Raw genomic sequence first — 16,525 nt, forward strand, 5'->3', positions numbered from 1 at the left:
CCTACCCTCTGAAACGTCCAACGTGGGGGTATGTTCGGGGCCAGCCGGGGGAAGAGAACACAGTGAGCCACAGGTCTGCCGTCATATTCCAGCGGCCTGTTGGAATTTTATGCTTAACGACCACAACAAAATACTGCTTCCACGATATATTATCCTGCTCTTGTTTTAAAAGTTGCATGTGTTCACCGTTAGCTAAGGAAAGCAATCGATTAAAGTGCTAGGCAGTACATGCAAATTGTAAACCAAATATATATATATATATATATATATATATATATATATATATATATATATATATATATATATATATATATATATATATATATATATATATATACACACACACACACACACACACACACACACACATTATATATATATATATATATATATACACACACACACACATTATATATATATATATATATATATATATATACATGCACACCCACAAATATATAAAATAGAACTATAAAATTATACAAACACCCCTTTGCCCACCCATTGGGTTCTATGGGAGGAGAACAGCGGGTCGGAGGGTTAACCCAGCGAGGCCAGCCCCTGGGGCCCCCTGCCCAACCAGCAAGAACCCCCCCCCCCAATCAACTCTGGAACAAAGTTCCAAATTTTTAGGCACTGTTAGGTTCGGGTGCTTTGGCTATCTTCAGGCACGACGGATTGAACGTTTTCTACCTGCGCATTAGCCCAATGTGGAGTGCTTTCTTTGTTTGGGGGTGGGGGAAGCCTCCATCTGACAGTACATTTAAATTCCTTTTTAAAGTTAGCTAAGGTGAAATACTGGAGGAGGAAAACGCTGGATGGTGCTTCGGAAATCCCAGCCCTGCAGAACGCTTCCTCCAAAGTGCATCTTCCCTGTGGAATCCACAAAGACAGCCAAGAAAATCCGGACCTTCCCAGCGACCTATCTGGGCTCAGCCCACTGGATCACTGGAGATTTCTGGGGGTTCTTCACCCCGGTTGTTCATTTTGGCCTTCAAAAGTTTTCAAGAAAGTAACCCAGCATAGAAATCAGCAACATTTCTTATTCCTTTTTAAAAAATCTATTTTTTTAAATTAGATTTTGTAAATGCTCTGCCTTTTTGCTGTTGCTCTGATTTAAATTCCCCACCCCCATCGCTTCTTGGAGGTGAACGCAAGAGCCACACAGCCAATATGCTCTTTCTGGCAGCGTTTCCCTCCCCACAGCAGGTAATCCATGCTCTCACTCTCTTGGGCGAAATGGTAACACTGTGAGAAGGTTTGCTAAGCCGTCAGGCTCCTGGGCAACAGAACCCATCCGCTAGGACCCGTCAGGGATCCAAGCAAAAGCCACACTCCTCTCTGTGTGTCCCCTCAGCATCAAGCTGATCAGCGGCCTACCCTTCCGGCTGCCCCCACCCCGCTGAAGGGATGGGAGACGAAATCCCAGAGAGGTACGGTGCCCTCTCCAAGTGATGCAGGATTTGGCTGCCTGTTGGTTGTGAGCCACACGTGACGTTCTTGTTGTAACCTGGATAGTTGCTGTTATTTGCCGCTTGGGTGGACCCGATTGTTGGCCCGCAGTGGTTTCTTCTTCCTCCGGGCTGCAGGCATGAGTGAGGCATATGTCTTGTGTGGAGAGAGCAGCGAGGAAGCCACGCTGATGCCCTGGCTGCCTTGGGCAATTCTGCTGGGTACAGAGCTGCTCAGGGGACCAGAGGGCTGAAGCCAGCTGCTGCTGGGACCCATCTGAGTGGAGGGCAATCCCAGATTGGCGGGCATGGGACGGTGCCCGTTTCCCGGCAGCTCTGCTCTCTGCGTGTCCCTCTTCCTCACCCTCCAACTCCGTGCTGCCTCCAGCCGGCACTCGATGTGGTAGACGTCCTCGGTGGCCTCGTTCACCCGGTCAAACTGAACAAGCAGGATCTCTAGGAGCGAGAGAAGATGCTGGATGTCGCTGTCTGCCTCGGAGCTATCCCGGGCGCTGGGGGCCAGGCTGAGCCCGTCCAGCTGGCTGGAGGAGGTGGAAGCGCTGTCGGAGACGGCACTGGGCGTGGGGCCTCGCAGGGAGCGGGAGTCCTGGCTGGACGAGCGCGAGGGCAGCGGTTCCATCCCTTCGAAGCGCACCTTGTGGCGGAACTGCAGAGGACAGAGATGTTTGGTGGCGTTACAAACCCAGAGATGTAGCCCTGCGACTCTCTAGCGGCAAAATTAAGCGGGAGACTTGTCACATACGAAAGACCAATAAAGTTTTCTTCTGGTGTAAGCATTTGTTAGCCTTTCTAGTCCCAGGTCTCCTATTCTAATTTTGCAGAGTTTTTAAGTGTACAGTTGTGTTCTAGCTGAAAACCCCAAGTGAAGGCAGTAGGCGAGCTGTTTCCATATCCTGATTCCTCATCTGGCATCGAAATTGGGGATGTATGCCAACAGATGGCCAGAACAGATTTCCTTGGATGGATCCTGTGTATCTGGTTCTACATCTGAGCACGGGGGGCACAGCAGTGTGATTCTGAGGGTTGGTGAATCAGATGCGGCTGATAGAAGGTGCTTCTGGCCTCCATGCCAACCCGCTTTTCAACCTACATTCTTGCAAATGGCGGGGGGCTGGAAAGGATGCCTGTGTCCCCCCACTATTCCCCCCATGCCCCCCCAGCATGTCACTCACACTCACCTCCTTGGCTTTGCTGACCCCCATCCATATCTTGAGCCTCCGAACGAAGAGTTCGACCATCTCGTAGTCCTGGGACTCAAAAGCCGGCCGGTACATCTCGAAACGCGTCTCCTGATAGTGATGGATGAGGACCGTGGTGAACAGCCGCAGAACCACCCACAGCTCCAGCGCAATGTAGCTGGCACAGAAAAGGTGGGAGAGCCCGACCGGCTCGGGGAGGCGGAAGTGGAGGTTGACGCTGCTGCGAAGTGCTGTGAAAAGCAGCTGGAGGGAACCGGAGAAGGTGCAGAAGGACTCCAAGCGGGAGGAGAAGAGCTGTGTCAGAGGAAAGAGGCACGGGCGAGAAAACTTTAACAAGGATGATGAAGAAGAAGAGTTGGTTTTTATATGCCGACTTTCTCTGCCACTTAAGGGAGACCCAAACTGACTTACAATCACCTTCCCTTCCCCTCCCCACCGCAGACACCCTGTGAGGTAGGCGGTGCTGAGAGAGTTCAGAGAGAGCTGTGACTAGCCCACGATCACCCAGCTGGCTTCGTATGTAGGAGTGGGGAAACAAATCCAGTTCACCAGATTAGCCTGTGGAGGAGTGGGGAATCAAACCCGGTTCTCCAGATCGGAATCCAGCGCTCCAAACCATCTCTCTTAACCACTACACCACGCTGGATTGAGGAAGTGGGGCAGAATCACCCGTGGGATGAGAAATAGCAGTCCAAAGTCTGGTCCAAAGCCGCCAGCTCCCCTGCCCAAAGTTGTTCGAAGGACCCTTTTACCATTCTTCCTCCCAAAAACACTAGGCCTTTCCCTCCACCACCTCTCACTGTGGTCCTCTTTTCCTCTGTGCCTCTTTCCCTTAAACGTTATGCCCTGCCTGTGGATAACCACCACGGGCAAGAACTCTTCTGCGGTACCAGCTCATCGCTCACATCCGGGAAGACACAGAGAAGCACACCTTCCCAAAACAACCAAAGCCCTCTAAGGCATCTCTGAAACAACGCACCCAGCCTCCCCCCCTGTGCTTGTGGGAGTACAGATTTACCAGGAAGCCGAGCTGCGCATAGGCAAAAGTGAGGATCCCGAAGGCCAGCCCCGTGGCAAACAGTTCTTTCGCAGACCGCCGCAGAGTTCTCCCAAATGTGGACCACTGCCGGATGAAGCGTAGCTGATGGGAAGCCTGTTTGGGACAAAGGTGACGGCTGAACTCAGGCTCCACCCAACGCGGGGGGGACTCCCCCCGATGAAGACCCCTAAAAAGTGTCTCCTCATGTTATGAAGGAGGAGAGAGCCACAGCCCACTCAGGGTGGTGGGGTTGACCCAGTAAGGGCCTCGCGGCATCCAATCCAAGCGGCAGCCCAGTGAGTAGCCAGCCCTGAGAGAAAATGGCAGGGCTGTTGATTGGCTGCCTCCAGATGCGTCTCCCCCACCCCAATGCCCTCCAGCAGTTTGGTAGCGCATCTGGTGGAACCGTGTTTCACTTCAGAATTCAAGGTTATACTAATGTGGGTCTGCATTCTTGCTCTCTGAACTGTAGCAGTGGGTAGGGACAAGCGCATAAGCCCACTGTCCCGACTGTGCGGTGGCTCGAAATTGCAAAGCGGTGATAGATCGTCCTCCCTTATTCGGAGGACCTTTGTCATCCGCCCATGAAACGTTACCTTGACAGTCAGCAGGAAGAGCAGAACGGCGGCCAGACAGCGGAAGGTGGCATTGAGCGAAGCCACCTGGTGGAAGCTGGTGAAGCCGTGCCTGTTCTTGAGGTAGGTGGCCCACTGCCTCCCAGTGGCAGTGGCCTGGCTGGCATACACCCCCACTGTGCAGGTGGCGAGGAGAATGAGCAGCCACTGGCTGTAGCTGGTGGCCAAGGCAAAGTAGGCCCTGCCAGCCTTCTTGATGGAGAGCGACTCGGAGACCACAAAGTGGACCACCACGATCATCAGGACGACCTAGAGCCGGAGGCAACTGGGGTGAACCCCAAAGGAGCACCAGGGGGCCGACCCAGTCCCGCTCATCACAGAATCATAGAGTTGGAAGGGACCACCAGAGTCATCTAGTCCAACCCCCTGCACAGTGCAAGAAATTCACAACTACCTCCCCCACGCACCCCCAGTGACCCCTACTCCATGCCCAGAAGATGGCCAAGATGCCCTCCCTCTCATCATCTGCCTAAGGTCACAGAATCAGCATTGCTGACAGATGGCCATCTAGCCTCTGCTTCAAAACCTCCAGGAAGGAGAGCCCACCACCTCCCGAGGAAGCCTGTTCCACTGAGGAACTGCTCTAACTGTTAGAAAATTCTTCCTAATGTCTAGACAGAAACTCTTTTCTGCAGCATTCACAGAATGGACTCTTAAGAACCTGAGCGCTTTCCCTTTGGGGAGGAATGTCTGGAGGTGAGAGCCGCTGGTCTGAACTCTTGGAGGAAGGGCGTTTAAAATGGAATCGATAAGATAACCAGCACTCATCCATCAACTGCAAGCTCAGGGACTTTGGGGCTTCAGCTCCCACAATCTCCAGCTCCTTCAGTCCCAAAGACCCAAGAGGGGAAAGAGGGACCCCCAGCACTGACCATCATGAGAAGCTGCACTGTCACTCCTCCATTGAGTGGAAGAACGGGGATGGACCCGACGGCGACCGCTGGCAGCACATGCCCTGCCATGGGGAACTCCAGCCTCAAGGTGACGACAGCCAAGAGGGCCAGGCCAGGGTTGTACTGGGTCAGTTCTACGAAGACCGCTCGACTCCTGCCCAGGATGGAAAGGAAATGTGGGAGTAAGGGTGGGGGAATAGGGTTGGGAACAGCGCCCAACAGGATGGCTGAGGGTCTACTTGTGGCCGCCAACTGCCTGCCTGGTTCCTCCTGGGGCTCGCCCTCTTCGCTTGCCTCCCCTGGATGCCCACACACTCCACTTACATGTTACTGATCCAGTTGTTCTGTTGGAGAAAGTCCAGCCTGGCTTTGCTTTCCTCAAAGGTGGTCCCCAGCTCCTGGATGTAACCACTGCTGTCGTAGAAGGAAAGGTAGCCCCAAAACCAGACTCTGAAATGGAACCAAAAGGGGGAGAAGCACCACAGGTTTAGCTTATGTGTGGGCGGACCCATTCCCTCTGCTCCAGTTCATCAATCTTCTCTGGAGTGGCGTTACCTGGAGTCATATTCTACCCCCCGCCTCTTGGCACGTTAACAAAACAGAGAGAGAGAAAGGCTTGGAAGAGAATGCCAGTTGGGAAGTACAAAGACTGAACCCAGGAACTGCATTCTGCATGCCACAGTGATAAGTCCCCCAAGGGAGCCAGCCAGCAATTTGGCCTACCACGGAATGTGTTGGGAGCAATAGTTCTGACAGCAGATTTACAGCAGTGGGTGTGGCGATTTGGGAGCGTCTTACCCTGTAGACTCAGGAGGCGAATGGATCCAGCGTTGCGTGAGGTTGTCGGAGATCCTTTTCCAGCCAACGGCATAAATGCTGGTGTCAAAACTGTCGGAGCAGAAGGCACCTTTCTTCCCGGCTGCAGGTGGATCAGTCTCACTCAGAAGGCTGTCAACAGGATCCAGGCACTCTGCTGTGGAAACAGTCGGCCCTGTCTTACCTGCTGGTTGTGCGGGGAACACGACATCGCTACTCCCCGCATGGCTGGAACTGCCTCTCTCAAACCTTTCCGTGCTTCTAAACTCTTCTCCCCGCTCTGGCACCAAACAGATAGGAGCCCCTGAGCAGATCTTCCCCATGATGGTTTTCAGAATCAAGAGACGTCGCCCTCTCCAAGGACCCCCCAGTTCTGTGGAAGGCAGGAGTCTCTACCAACCCACCAAAGCCAAAGAGATCAAAACCACCCACAGCGGACAAAAGCTGCTGGCAGGCCAATTCGCTCTAGATGAGTCAAACAAGCTAGCCAAGCTAGATGGTACAATGGGCCCTTCCAAGACCAGAATCTCTCTCTGCTTACTAAACTGCCAAAGGTGTCCTGCAGAGCAAACAACTGAACAGGGTGGGCTATAAGCCCCCCTACCTTCCTGCAAGCGGATTTGCCGCAGCCGCGGGGTTCCCAAGGTGGTGCTGCAGCTCCCTGAGCCGGAGTGGTTGTTGTACAGGTACGGCAGCAGCCCCCGTGACATCCAGACCCAAAACTCGTCAGGTCTGTGCAGAGACAAGAGGAGAGGGGAAGGAAGAGGAGGAGAAGGATGAGTGTGGAATGCATGGATCCTACTTTGGAAGACCCCCTTGGCATCAGGGAGCTGGGATCACTGACTAGCTGGAATGTCTGGGCCCCACCCGGTTTGCTCTGTGCAGCAAAGAGAAAGGGGTCCTTTCTCGGGGCCAGGGAGCCTTTCTGCTCTCGAGGAGAGCACACACGTCTGCCTGTGTCAGGCATGTGGTCCACAATACCCCAGTATTGACTGGCAGCAGCTCCCCAGGGTTTGAGCCAGTGCTCCCCATTGCATGGGACTGCTGGCTTCATGCCCCACATGTGGGCTTGCTTCCAACCCCTGAAAACAGGGAGCTGTTCTAAGTGGACCCTCAGCCTGATCCAGTAGAGTTCTTCTGACCCTTGAACTGGACATCCCTGGGATTTGAAACCTTGGACCTTCTGCGTGCCAGACAGGGACTTTAACCACCTGCCACAGCTCTTGGTCAGTGCCCAAAGACAGCTAGGCATTGTGCAGAAAGAAGAAAAACCCTAGGCTTACAGTGAATATTCAAAGGAACAGTCTTGAAGAAAGAGGAAAGAAGCCAGTCCTGCCAAGAGAAGAGATAAGGAGAAATGGACGGACACCCTGGGGCCACATTCAGTGGAAATTTACTAGGCAATGAATGAGAAGGAGTTCAGGCAGGAGACACGTCTGGGCTCTTCCTTTTTTCAGACTGCCACTGCGTGGGCAAGGAGATGAGGCCAAAAATGAAAATGTTTTGCTCGAATGCCTTCTGCAGAGGGAAACGAGAAGCGCCTCGCGCCACGAGGACCAGGAGCCTGAGCAGCCTGTGCTTTGCGGCGGTACCTCTTAATGCGCAGGAACTGATCGCTGGCCATCTGTTGCTTGATGGAACTCTGCAGCAGGAAGGCCCGGCTGTTGAGGGAGGTGTCGCCGTAGTTGGTGAGGAGGGTGGCCAACAGGAACAGCATGTAGATGAGGAAGTTCTGGCCGGAAGAGACAGGAGAGAGCAACGGAGGACAGGGTTAGCCCCGTTCCTGCCGCCTCCGCCAGAGGACAAGCTGAACAGGTCTCGCTTCGTTAATGCTGCCGTTGCTCACATGCAAGGAGCTGTGGGGAGCCCTCCTTGGGAATAGCCTGGCGCTGCCAGGAGACCCCACAGAACCAGGGCTCAATCCCTCTACCTCCTCTGCACCTCCCTTCTGATGCGCTGTCTCCACCCCCACCCCCCTCACCTTCAGCATCCTGTGCAAAAGTTTCACTTTCCTGGCCTCCTCCTTGGCCTGGAAAAGAGCAAATCCCTGTGGGGGGCGGACCTTGCCGATCTTCTCGGAGATGTGCTCCACCAGCGGGTACTCCACGAGGGTGTCATCCTCCTCCGGGTGCAAGCGCTTGACCACCAGGGAGAAGTAAAGGGCCTCCAGCAGAACCTGAGGGCAGCAAGAGTCTTGCTACATAAGAGGTCCCCGCTAGATCGGCCGCCATCCCCACAACATGTTGAGAGCATGTGCGTTTTCCCAAAGATGAAATAAACTACCCCCCACATCTTCAGTGACCCCTACTCCATGCCCAGAAGATGGCCAAGATGCCCTCCCTCTCATGATCTGCTTAAAGTCATAGAATCAGCACTACTGACAGATGGCCATCTAACCTCTTCTTAAAAACCTCCAGGGAAGGAGAACTTCCCACCTCCCAAGGAAGTCTGTTCCACTGAGGAACTGTTAGAAAGTTCTTCCTAATGTATAGGAAGACCCTAATGCCAGGGTCCAGGAAGGCAGAAGCAGCTACCTCGGCCAGGTCTTACCTTGAGGGGTTCCCAGAACAAGAAGGAAGAGAGGAAGCTAAAAATCCCTGAGATGAGCCACATGAGGGCCACGCTGGACGTGAACGTGACGCCGATCCACGCCGAGACCCCGAAGCAGATGGCCAGCAGGGCGAGGCTGAGGGCGTGAGCCAGGTGCGAGCACCAGGAGGGCAGCAGGCGCTTCCGGAGGGCATGGTCCGCCACTGGAGGACACAAAGCACCATGCAGCTTTTAATCAGAGGTTTTATCTTATCAACCTTTTAATGGTCTGCTTCTGTTTTAGGGATAGTTTTTACGCTGCTTATTTCTAATGGCTTGTGCTTTTTCTGTGCTTTTTAACGGTAGGGCTCTGAAGAGGCAACATAGAAATATTATAAGTAAATACATTCCGAAGGCAAGGCCATCCCACTTGTTGGGGGTCCTATGCCCGAACAACACTGTTCCCATTCCATTCCTAAAACAAATTCCCTCTGTGTGGCCCCCTCCCCCAATGCTCTTGTGGCCAAAACTCCACGCGACACAGGGGATCCCTGCAGGGGCTGAGGAGGAAGACTGCGACAAGAGAGTAGGCCAGAGGAAGGTGGTAGACCTGCTTCTCAGGGGACAGAGAGCATCCCAGCTGGGAACTAAGAATGCAGCCCTTTCCCACCCACCACCCAGTTTTGTGCAGGGTTCGAGATTGAGAGAGCAGCTGGGGACACCCACATACCTGTCCGTGTTGATTTGGCTGAGCAATTTAGTTCCCTGCTGGGGGCTGCCACATTCAGCCTCTGCATCATGATGGCCTCCGTCTTCTCTCCAAGCATGCTGGATCTGCCAGAACCAAATCAGGTGCATTAAATCCAAGCTGCTCTTACTTGCTCCCAGGACAGGGGCAGAGCCAACAAACAACACAAATCCACTGCCAGGATTTCTGGAGCTGGGAATACCTCGTGGCAAGCGTTCTGACCCCTGCACAGCAGGTGGATGAGATGGCAGGTTGCGTATAAGAGGCATGGTCCTCTTGCAAAGAAATCCCACACAAAACCCTTCACAAACCAGATTTTCCTTTTGGCTCACGCACTTACGTACATCCACATTTTGTGCAGGGGGGGGAAATCACTGGAGAGCCACAGCAATAAAGTATTGGTTGGACTAGGATCTGGGAGTCCCAGGTTTGAATCCCTGCTCTGCCATGGAGGCTGACTGGGTGATCTTGGGCCAGTCACATACACTCAGCCTAACCTACCACACAGGGTTGTTGTGAGGATAAAAAATTAGGATGGGAGAACCAGGTATGCAGCTCCTCAGAGGAAGATTGGAATAAAAATGTATCAAATGCGTAAATCAAAGTGCTGGCCCACAGGCTAAGGTGCCCCCTCCAATTCACGGATGCCTTTGGGTACCAGCACCACCCAAGACAGCCTGCAACTCAGCCGGACTTACAGCCCTGAGATGAGGTCAGTCTCCACCCTGGCATACGACCCTATATCCTGCAGATGGGAGATGCTGCCTGCTCCGTCGGCGAGGATTTGCCTGATCAGGTCTTCATCTGTGGTGGAGAAAACACACAAGATGGTGTCTGGGGAGGGTCTCAAGAACGGCCAAAGAGTGCAAAGTGTATCTGTTCTGACATCGTAGAGGAGTTGATGAATGCCAGCCATATGAGGCGTCCAGACCCTGGCTGGGCTGTGCCGTCCGTCTGTCCATGTCTCACCTGAAGCGGAAAAGTATCTGGTCTGAGCTTGGGGGAAGCCGACCGACAAGCCGTCCTCCTCCGTGGCCAGAGGCGCCTCAAGCCCAAGATGGCGGCTGGTCCTCCCCCTCTTCAGCTTCTGGATGGTGTTTCCCATGATGGAAGGATCGCTGAGGAGATCCGGCCAGTTGGGGAGAGCCTCATTGGAATGCCACCGGATCAGGCTGAGGAGAGAGAAGACCTTTAGAAGGAGGCTGAAAACAAGGAATCCTCCAGCAGCTTCCACAAAACTTTGCCAGAAATACCACTTTTCATCACAGAGAACAGCTCCCTGGGCTGGCCTCAGCTGCAAAATGTCCTTCTCTCATCCAAATGCCCTTGGCAAAGAGGGAGATAGTGGAAGGCACCAGCAGAAACGAACTGGGGCAGAGGGGGTCCCACTTACCTCTTGGAGTCGTCCAGGAACACATCTGTTTTTGTCTGCTCCGAAAAGGCCTGTGGAGAAGGAAAAGAGCACTTTTAAGAAATATTTTATTAAAGGTTTTTTAGGGTACAGAAATAAAAAGGGGTATGGGAAAGGAAATGGGGAAAGCATTACATTTCTGTGTCCAGACATTTCCAGTACACTGTAGACAAGTCTCTGCTCTCAGAGTCCTGAGCAGAGCAAGGTCTCCTTCTGGGTTACTTGTGGCGTCAGCCTTGATTTGAGAGCAATGGGACCGTGCCAAGGGACGGCTAACCTGATGCCCACTAGCCAGTCACTGAAGGAAAATAAGCTGGGGCTCAGAGGGCCAAGAGCTGCCTACATTCGGGGTGGGATTCTGCGCGCACTCCCTGACATCCTGCCATCGGCCCTCACCTCTGTCCGGAGCCCAGGGAAGGTGAGGAAAGAGCTCTCCAGAAGTGAGGAGTCCAGGTAGTTGTCAATCTCCAAGGACTGCTGGTCAGAATGAGTCAGGGACTGGCTTACAGACACCTGCCAGAGAGAAGGGCACTTGAAGGGAGAAGCCATTTCTGTGAGGATCATGGAGTGGGGCTGTCAAGAAAGGGGCAGCGGCTGTAGCTCAGTGCAAAAGCCCCTGCTTTGCACGCAAAAGATCCCAGGTGCGGTTTCTGATGTCTTTGTGCAGGGTTCTTTTTTTGAATGATAAGGTCCCCCGCGACATTTCCTTGCAGCACCCGCCCAAACGGACTCTTCCCGCCGTTACCTTGCTGCGTGCCATCCGAAAGAGGAACAAGAGGAGCAGGTAGAGTGGGTAGACAACCAAACTGGATACCAGCCCAACCGAGACTGTTTCACTGCTGACAGGGATCAGGGTGGAAACCGCCACATTGCTGGAAAAAGACAGGGGAGGGAAGAGCTAATGGGTTGGGCCTCTGCTCAGAAGGTTATTCCCCTGGTCTTGGTTACTAGTTTTAAAAAAGAGAGGTGCTGGAGCTTAAGCCTGCCAACACGCCACACCTCTTGTGCTGCACACTTCTCCCCTAATCCCTGACTTTTAGAGCTAAAATGTGACTACTCAGTGCAGGTAAAAGGCCACAACAGAGGAGGATTCGCTGCCTCGGGCGCACCTGAAGTTGACGTCTCCCACGACACCGTACCACACAGCGTTGGCGCAAAGAAAGAGGAAGACGAGGAGGCAACAGCAGGAAGCCCTCTGGACGCGGGTGAAACGGCTACGAGGGGGCCGATCCCACAGAGACAGCCAGATGTGCTTCTCGAAGAAACCCCGCTGCAGCTCGCTCAGAAAGATCCGCAAGAAGCTCCTCAGGTTGGCCTCGCCTGTGTGGAAGGCATTAAAAAAAAACACATGGCCCTTGAGCTGAATTCAGACATTTCCCACAGGTGTCTTCTCCCAGCATGGAAGCTAACATAAGTCTCATGAAAACATGAAGCTGCCTTTTACTGAATCAGACCCTTGGTCCATCAAAGTATTGTCTGCTCAGACTGGCAGCGGCTCTCCAGGGTCTCAGGCAGAGGTCCTTCACATCACCTACTTGCCCGGTCCCTTTAACTGTAGATGCCGGGGATTGAACCGGGGACCTTCTGCATGCCAAGCAGATGCTCTGCCACTGAGCCACGGCCCCTCCCCTTCCCTGTGGCGTGATGCTCCAGCCGGCAGCCAGAAGGGTATATCCCAATCGTCGTCCTGGGAAAGGGAAGAGCCATGGCCAGCCCCATCTCATCCCCAGAGCTTGGTGATGCTTGTGTCGGCAGAGTTTCAGGTCGAGGAATGGATCTGCAGGCAGTTACCTTGCAGGTCTCTGTCCCTCCCCCTTCCCAGAACTGGGCAGACTTGGCCCATCCCTGTTCACTCACTGGCAGCAAAGACCTCTCTCTCCACCAAGCCGTTGTTCTCCTCGCTCTCCACAGACAGCCAGTCGTTCACCAGGAAGTGGAAACTCTTGCAGGTCTGCAGGTCTCGGATGACAACGTGTTGGAGGTACCAGGAGGGACTGAGCCCTGAAACGTCAAGTGGAGAGGGAAAGGAGGGGTAAAGGCCGGCTCCTCTCCGCTTTCAGGTACAGCCAACGAATGCGCAAAGATTTTAAATCACAGTGTTTTGGAAACTTCAAACAGCCTAAACAAAGAACATGTAAAAGCAGCCATTTTGCGAGCACAGCAAAGATTCAGAAGAAGAAGAAAAGTTGGTTTTTATATGCCGACTTTCTCTACCACTTAAGGCAGAATCAAACTGGCTTACAATCACCTTCTCTTCCCTTCCCTTCCCTTCCCTTCCCCACAACAGACACCCTGTGAGGTAGGTGGGGCTGAGAGAGCTCTAACAGAGCTGTAACTTGCCCAAGGTCACACAGCTGGCTTCATGTGGGGAAACAAACCCAGCACCAGATTAGCCTCTGCCGCTCATGTGGAGGAGTGAGGAATCGAACCTGGTTCTGCAGATCAGACTCCACCGCTCCAAACCACCGCTCTTAACCACTACACCACTCCAGCATCTTGTTTCGCACAGTGGCCAACCAGAGGGCTCCCCCCATAAGGCCCACGAGCAGAAACAGTGATCAAAAAATCCCCAGCTATTTAGTATTTAAGAGCCAGTGTGGTGTAGTTGTTACGGTGTCGGATTAGGACCTGGGAAACCCAGGCTCGAACCCCAAATCTTCACTGTGTTAAGTGTCCCCGTCCCATCCCCCCGCTTCAGCAGGACTCTGCCTTAACCTTCAGAGGACCGTACCTGCTGCACCGGGTCCTGCTTTGTCTTCTACACAGCAAGCCTTACCTGCACATCTGGACCAAGCCCCGCTCCCATGCCACGCAAACCCGCTAAGAATCAGGCCCAGCTCTTTGGGGCCTGGATGCAGCCCAGCATGGCCCCCTCTGATCAAGCTGTACCTTTGTTGTCGTGCCAGATCCTGATTTTCCAGACGGTGCCCAGGCTCTGCTCCGTCGCGATCTGAAAGATGTCGAGGCTGTTGCGGTGGAAAGCGTCCTCGCTGTCCAGGTGCCTGTGCCCGGATTTATGGTCCATCCCGTACAGCGTGATCCCCACGTGGGCTGTCGTCCCTGGGGGAAGAAGAAGAGGAGTTGGTTTTTATATGCCAACTTTCTCTACCACTTAAGTGGTAGAGACTCAAACCGGCTTACAATCACCTTCCCTTCCCCTCCCCACAACAGGCACCCTGAGAGGGAGGTGGGGCTGAGAGAGCTGTGACTAGCCCAAGATCACTCAGCTGGCTTCATGTGTAGGAGCGGGGAAACAAATCCCGTTCACCCAGATTAGCCTCCACCGCTCGTGGAGGAGTGGAGGAATCAAACCCGGTTCTCCAGATCAGAGTCCACCACTCCAAACCACTGCTGTTAATCACTACACCATGCTGGAGGAAGGAGCGAGAGCGGATTCTTAAGGAGAAAGGCCCCTTAAATTGGAAACGTCAAGAGACCGAATCCCGGGCCTTTGGCGTGCAAAGCTGCCACTCTGCTGCTGAGTCCTATGGACTACAGCCCTTTGCCAGCCTGCAAGAAACCTTTCCCTTGCAGGGTTTTGAAAAGGTTACTTGGCATGGGGATAAATGCAGTAACAGGCTTCTCTTCCATGCTGTTCCACACCCAGAGATCACATTACGGCAGCCTTGGGAGGAGCAGCTGATGGGGTTGGGCGGATCCAGCTTCGTTTCCTCTCCAAACAGGAGTGGCTCCACTCTTTACTGAGCTGCCAGTATCTCGGAGGGAAGACGTGTTTGTCCTGGACGTTCTCTCCACAGAGTAGTCAAAAACATGCAGGGTTGGGCGTTCATTGCACTCTGCCAAAAGCAGCCGGCTGCACCCGGTTCTACCTGGCCCACCTCAACGATCCACTTGCCCACAGAATGAGCACCCACCCCTTTCCACAAAGCTAAGGGCAGCTGCCCTGCCGATATTCCCAGGACACACAGCTACTTCCCTTACGCTGATCTCCAATTGCTCAAGGGCAGTCCTGCCATTGGGAGTCAGCAAGAATGAAATGTGAACTGTGTTAAAATTAAGGGGAAGGCAGATTCAACGGCATGCATCAAGATGCAAAGTCTGGAGCACTTCTCGGGTACAGAGCGCTAGATTTGCGACTCCATTTAGCAGGAAATACTTCCAGAGTCTGTGGAGGCAGCTGGGGGTTACCAAGTTTGTTGTTGGCACCTCTTAGGGGCGAGGGGAAGCAGTGGCCCCGCCCAGCAGAGATTTGGGGTGGCCACGGGTTTTCCTGACCTCCTAGGGGCCAACCAGAATGAACAGGGAAGGGCTTGCAAGTCTGTTCCTCTACAACGTACACGTGGAACTTAATCTCTCTTGAATTGTAATGTGAGTTTCCAATTGTTTAACTTAGATTTTTAAAATGAACAGGAAAAAAACCCATTTTTTTCAGCGCAGGCTGTCTAACTGGTGCATAGCGAGAGGGGCAGGATAGACAGCTGATCATGATAGAAGGCACTTTCGGTCACACAAACTGCCAAGCTGAGCTCACAGCCAAGGGTGAAGACCCACCCGATGATGACTTCTTGCTAGGTATTACATCTCTTCAAATATTGTCCCAACTTAACAGTCAGTTTTAATGCAATGATTTCCCTCCAGCTACTGCAGGATGCGCACACATTTACCCAAGGTTGTGCCGGGCTCCCCCGGTTACTAACCTGACCCTGTGCCCCAGCCTGTTTTCACCAGGATCTCGTACTTGTACAGCCCATTCTTCCCGCAGAACGGGATCACCCCCACTCGGTTAACGTCGATCAGATCCAGCTTGTGCACGATCACGGCTGCCACCGAGTATGTCACGAAGCAGATGGCGCAGGTGAGCAGGACGATGTAGTTCAGCCCTGGGCCCGGAGGCTGAGTGAGAGAAAGGGACATTGAGAGGTTTCTGAGCCTTCCCTCTGCCTGTTGGGATCTTTGAGGGCAAGAAAACTCGGCTGGCCGAACACAAGGAAATTGCAATGAGGGATGACATTCCCCTGTGCCCACCAGAGAAGCTCCAGAGCCCGACCCTTTAAGAACACCCTGACCATGACTCACAGGCCGTATGAACTGGACAGAGTGCGGCGGGACGAAGAGGCTAGCGCCGAAGGCTGTCAAGTGTTGGGTCAAGCACACGGCCCGGTTGGGTGTGGTCCCCTCCAAGGGAGCCATGCCTTCCGTCTTCCAGCACTCCTCCTCTTTGCTGAAGTACTGGCACAAAGAGCTGTACAGGCCCAGCGTCACTTCCACCGGGGACCAGAGGAAATGGTTCGTGATGTTCAAATAATAATCCCTCACAGCAGCGTCGGTGCTGAGGGAGGGAAAAAATCGAAGAGGTAAGGAGGAGGCAAGGCGGAGGGTTGCTGTTGGCACGCTAGACCAAGCTGGAGGCGGGGGCAGGGAGTCCTCAAACCCTGTGTGTGATCCACAGCTGCTAAGCACAATCCCTAACTCACTGTAGGTGCTATCAAGGTGGCAGATTTGAGGAGGGTTCTTAACCTGCACCCACTGCCACTGACATATGGCAGCAACTCCACCCTCTGTCGGCTTCCTTCTCATGTCCCGCCATCACGCTGTAGGCAGGAACAAACCTGTGAGGAGGCAGTGAGGGAGGAATGGTGCCTCCATGTACCAAGCACGCACACCCAAGCCAAGACAGCACAGCGTCACCATTCGGTTCAAGAACATTGCTGTGCCAGACCCCGTGCCTGCCATGAACTCGATCTTTCTCAGGTAATAATTACTTTGTGTACCGTTGTGTCCCTATTCCATGTTAGTCGCAGGTCAGTCCAGTTTTCGCCCCA

The 16,525-nt window shown here is 53.5% G+C and overlaps 1 protein-coding gene across 1 annotated transcript in view; it reads right to left on the reverse strand.

The window, feature by feature from the left end:
- Window positions 1–1,524: 1,524 nt before the first annotated feature.
- The window catches only part of PKD1 (polycystin 1, transient receptor potential channel interacting), a 30,773-nt gene continuing 15,772 nt past the window's right edge, over window positions 1,525–16,525 (reverse strand). The window contains exons 12-33 of the mRNA XM_056866184.1: window positions 15,780–16,032; window positions 15,401–15,596; window positions 13,632–13,802; window positions 12,600–12,743; window positions 11,852–12,062; window positions 11,488–11,614; window positions 11,139–11,255; window positions 10,725–10,774; window positions 10,301–10,503; window positions 10,030–10,135; window positions 9,314–9,417; window positions 8,605–8,807; window positions 8,036–8,230; window positions 7,647–7,786; window positions 6,659–6,786; window positions 6,037–6,157; window positions 5,563–5,688; window positions 5,218–5,392; window positions 4,307–4,594; window positions 3,690–3,824; window positions 2,651–2,965; window positions 1,525–2,118 (exon numbers count right to left, since the gene is read on the reverse strand). Coding sequence (XP_056722162.1) covers window positions 1,525–2,118; window positions 2,651–2,965; window positions 3,690–3,824; window positions 4,307–4,594; window positions 5,218–5,392; window positions 5,563–5,688; window positions 6,037–6,157; window positions 6,659–6,786; window positions 7,647–7,786; window positions 8,036–8,230; window positions 8,605–8,807; window positions 9,314–9,417; window positions 10,030–10,135; window positions 10,301–10,503; window positions 10,725–10,774; window positions 11,139–11,255; window positions 11,488–11,614; window positions 11,852–12,062; window positions 12,600–12,743; window positions 13,632–13,802; window positions 15,401–15,596; window positions 15,780–16,032 — 4,102 coding nt within the window. The remainder of the gene's footprint in view (window positions 2,119–2,650; window positions 2,966–3,689; window positions 3,825–4,306; window positions 4,595–5,217; window positions 5,393–5,562; window positions 5,689–6,036; window positions 6,158–6,658; window positions 6,787–7,646; window positions 7,787–8,035; window positions 8,231–8,604; window positions 8,808–9,313; window positions 9,418–10,029; window positions 10,136–10,300; window positions 10,504–10,724; window positions 10,775–11,138; window positions 11,256–11,487; window positions 11,615–11,851; window positions 12,063–12,599; window positions 12,744–13,631; window positions 13,803–15,400; window positions 15,597–15,779; window positions 16,033–16,525) is intronic.

The sequence above is a fragment of the Euleptes europaea genome, chromosome 21, assembly GCF_029931775.1.
Source record: "Euleptes europaea isolate rEulEur1 chromosome 21, rEulEur1.hap1, whole genome shotgun sequence".
NCBI classification, from domain to species: domain Eukaryota; kingdom Metazoa; phylum Chordata; class Lepidosauria; order Squamata; family Sphaerodactylidae; genus Euleptes; species Euleptes europaea.